This window comes from Merops nubicus, unplaced genomic scaffold, assembly GCF_000691845.1.
Source record: "Merops nubicus isolate BGI_N331 unplaced genomic scaffold, ASM69184v1 scaffold29070, whole genome shotgun sequence".
NCBI lineage: Eukaryota > Metazoa > Chordata > Aves > Coraciiformes > Meropidae > Merops > Merops nubicus.
In genome coordinates, this window is record NW_008585406.1 from 6009 (window position 1) to 10040 (window position 4032).

Genomic DNA, 4032 nt, shown 5'->3' on the forward strand with positions numbered 1-4032 from the left:
AGCCCACCCCAGACCCTGACAGACACACCACAGCCTCAAACACTCCATTAACATCCCACCACACGTGTGGGATGACAGCTTGGACAGAAGCAGGGCCCCAGCAAAGCTGCCAAAACAAAAAGGTGGCCGCAGAGGTGGACTTCAGTTTTTAGGATGCGCCGGCTCCCAGCCGTGGAGGAATCCCAGATGCCAGCAAGTCACCTGGCTAGAAAAAACTGTGGTCTTACCCTAAATATTTGAGTCTCAAGACCCTGGGCCTGCTCCTCCATGGAACTTACGTGCTCTGCAGCTCAGCAAAGACCTGCTTCATCTTCTTAATGGAGGCGTCCATCTCCTCCTTCACCACCACCCGGTAGCGTGCCAGGGACACGGTGCAGCGCTGCAGATCCTTCACTGATTTTTCAATATTAGAACCTACCAAGAGACAGAAGCAGCTCCAGCAGCCACGTCAATCACTCCTCTCCATCCTCCCAGCAGGGATCGATCTGAAGATGGTTTCCCCTCTTATTTTAAAACTAGATGACACTCTGGTTTCCATTTTTCCCCCCCCCCCTCTCCCTTTCCCCGTTACAAAGGCAAGAGGGTCAGCGGGGACAGTCTGAAAGATTTTTCTGAGCAGGGAAGGTTTTTCCCAGAGCTTGTCGAGTTTCCCCGCTACGGGCAGGGATGAGGCTCCACATTTTTAAATACATGAGAGAAATCAAATGCATCTCTGAGCTGCTTTTGTGCCAGGGACTGGAGACAAGTCTCCTCCGAAGAGCATCGCGGCGTATCGCTCGACGCCACGAAACAGCTCCTCCTGAGGAAGGGAATTATCTCTGAAACCAAAATTGAGGTTATTTGCCTCAAATCGGGGGCTGAAGGGATTGGTCAGGGTGCCCAAGGTCTGTGCTCGTGGCAGGACACGTCTCCTTGCCCTCACCCACACTCTCCAGGGTGCCAAGCTGCATTAAGGAGCGTTGGCTGCAGCTTTCCGCGCGGCGAGGGGCGAAGTGCCACCACCCCCCCTGCCAACAGCAAGAGCCACAGTCACAATCTGGGGCTCTAAGGTCACTCCTGTCCCCACTTGTTACTGTAAAAACTCAGCTGTTTGAAGGCACATGAAAGGAGACAGCAAAAAAAAAAACCACCCAACAAGAAGCCACTAGAAGGAAACTGTCACTTCTGGTGACAGGAGCTCTCCGGACTTCTGGCCTTTCGATGCATTGGCACAAAAGATGAGAACCAACCCAAAGGCTGTGAGGGGCTAAACGGGCACAGCGGGAGCAGCCACGTCCTCCCAGCTCCTCTCACAGGGGGGGGTTGTGCTCTAGGGGCTGCATCTGAAACCTCAGCCAAGGTTCCTGCTGTGCCCGAGGAGGAGGAGGAGGAGGAGGAGCGGCCGGATAATCCGCGGCGTGTTAGCTCGCATTAAAATCAAAGCCCAGCACCCCCCAGGAGAGGGGAGGGGGGAGATGCCAACCAGCAGCCACCATCTCCTCGGGGAGGGGGGGGTCTTACCCAGCTTCTTGTTGGTGGGTGAAAGGGGAACGTCCTCCAGGAGCGAGACGGAGAGGGAGGAGGGAGTCGAGGCGCTGGCTGCGGGTCTGGACAGAGACCTGGTGGAGCTCCTCTGCCCCGGGCGCTGTCGGGGGGGTGCAGGGCTCTGGGAAGGATGCAGGGTGAGCGATTTTGTGTCAGACTCTGCTAGTCCATTCTCTAGGTCAGGCACTGCTGTAGAAAAGCAAACTGGTTTAAAAGGGGGACGGGGAGAGGAGGGCGGAACGCCGACCACCTCCACCACCACCACCACCAGCACCAGGACGTCCCGAAGCAGGGGGGAGCTGCTCTGTGATGGAGGGACAGCCATGGATATCTGTAGTCGTGGAATCATGGAATGGTTTGGGTTGGAAGAGACCTTTCAGCTCATGGAGACCAACCATCACCCCCAGCACGGCCAGGTCCCCCCAACCCGTGTCCCTCACCCCACATCTCCACGGCTTGGGAACCCCTCCAGGGGTGGGGACTCCACCACAGCCCTGAAACAACCCTCAAGGGGCGGAAATTGTTCCTCTGCTCCAACCTCAACCTCCCCTGGGGCAACTTGAGGCCGTTTCCTCTTCCCTTTACCACTGCTTTGGGTCAGAGCTGACCCGAACCAAGGCAGGGCCAGAAAAAAAAAAAACAAAATAAATGAGGAGGCAGCTGCTTGGTGTCCATCTCCTTGAGAGACTGACCTGTTCCATCAGCCACGGCCGGCGCCTCGCAATCCTCCAGCTCTCTGGCATCAATTGAAAGCGCATCCAAACCTTCGCTGAGCGAGTCCACGGACTCGGTGTCGTGGGTGCAGCCGTTGACATGGAAACCATTCATCCCCCCCTTCTCCGAGGCTGCCGACTGCTCCTCTTCAGTGGACACCAATTTCCCAGGCTCTGGGAGGCCAGAGCTGGAGTCGGTCTGTGGTTTGGGTTTGGTTTTCTTCTTCTTGTTCTGAGGATTAGGGATCCGCGCCGCAAAGGGAGATAAAAACCAAAACAATAACATAACACGTTCAGCTTAATTCCTGAAGGGAAAATTAAGCTTGTGCTTATGGGTGGAAAGTAGCTGAATTAAAGGGGTTTTCAGGCAGCCTGGCTGTTGATCCTATTAACAGGAGGAGGGATTTATTCAACAATGAGGACAGAGAGAGTGACATTAATGAGGCGCGGATACATCCCCTCAAGATGACAAGAGGTGAAGGCTGCCCCACCACTGGGAGGTCACTGGGAGGTTGCTGGTTGCACTCCCAGCACCAGCTGGGTCCCTTTTGGGGTGCTCAGGGCAGGGTGCAGCTCCCGGGGTGCCCTCTGACAAGACCTCCCTCAGTCCCCACCCCAGCGCTCCTCAGCCACATTCCACACCCCACCCACCCCCCTCCATTTCGTGCTGGTGCTTTTCAGGTATTCAAAGGAATCCTTTGGAATAATTATGATTTTATTCTTGTCCTGGTGGATTTAGGTATTAGAATATCAAGTGCTGAAACTCGGAGTACTGAAACTCCAGCCAATCTTTTTTTAACCCTTTCACAGAGGGCTGAGAGGAGAAGGTGGCGAGAGGCCGGCGAAGGTTCACGTGACAGGAGAAATATATTTCCACAGAGCTCAGCATGAAATGCAACTGCTCAGCTCCAAAGGTTACAGATGAAAAATGGAGCAGCTCTGACTGTCCCAACGGTGAATTACGGAGCTGGGGCGGAATAAATGGACCTGGGAGAGATTTACTTCAGCAGGGGGGTGGGTGTGTGGGGATGAGGAGGCCCGGGGAGGGTCAGCAGAAAAGCCACTGCGAGGGTGGGAAGCCTCCAAAGGGGTTGGGGTTGGTTTTAATCCCAGATGCTACTTTCTGTCTGACAAGTGAGTGAAAGGCAGACGTGGTGAGGTGAGGGAGGGTGCAGAGTGAAGGGAAAACCCCAAACCCTGCTGATTAACCCCGTGCCTCAGCTCTGAGCACCACCTCTGCTCTTTGGTTTCTCCTCCCACCTAAATCACCCAGAGTGCCGCTGTTCTCTGTGGCCTAAATCCTCCAAAGAGAAAGATCAACACCTTACAAAGTGGATTTGAGGAGTGTTACCTTTTTTTTGCCTGTTACAGTCCATTCTTTCAGCACCTCGCTGGCATTGCCTGGAAGAAAAGGCAGCAATGAGCAGTGGCCAAGGCACCCACCTGCCTCCACCCCCTGGGCACCTGCAGCTCAGTTTCCATTCTCTCAGAGGACATAAGGACAGGACCAGTTTCAGTTTTGCTTTTGGGAACAGGCTGCTGAGCTGGGTTTAATGTGCACACAGCAGCTCCTGTTGTGTAAACACGGGCAAGAGATTGTGTAACTGAGGATCCAACCTCCAGGATCTAAGGAGCTGTCAAATGCTTGTCTCTGCCGTGACCCCTTGTTGGGCAAAACCAGCTAAAACTTGGGAAGAGGCTCATCTGTTGGGAAGAGGCTGATCCATTCCTTATCTCTGTGGATGGAGCCTGTGCTTAGAAACGTGGGATCACAGAATGGTTGGGTTGGAAGAGA

At 54.4% G+C, this 4032-nt stretch overlaps 1 protein-coding gene across 1 annotated transcript in view; it reads right to left on the reverse strand.

The window, feature by feature from the left end:
* Window positions 1-3701, reverse strand: part of SPATS2 (spermatogenesis associated, serine-rich 2) — a gene marked incomplete at both ends in the record, with an annotated part of 8991 nt that extends 5290 nt beyond the window's left edge. Inside the window, 4 exons of the mRNA XM_008947396.1 lie at window positions 279-414; window positions 1501-1710; window positions 2217-2469; window positions 3589-3701. Coding sequence (XP_008945644.1) covers window positions 279-414; window positions 1501-1710; window positions 2217-2469; window positions 3589-3701 — 712 coding nt within the window. The remainder of the gene's footprint in view (window positions 1-278; window positions 415-1500; window positions 1711-2216; window positions 2470-3588) is intronic.
* Between the last annotated feature and the right edge of the window lie 331 nt (window positions 3702-4032).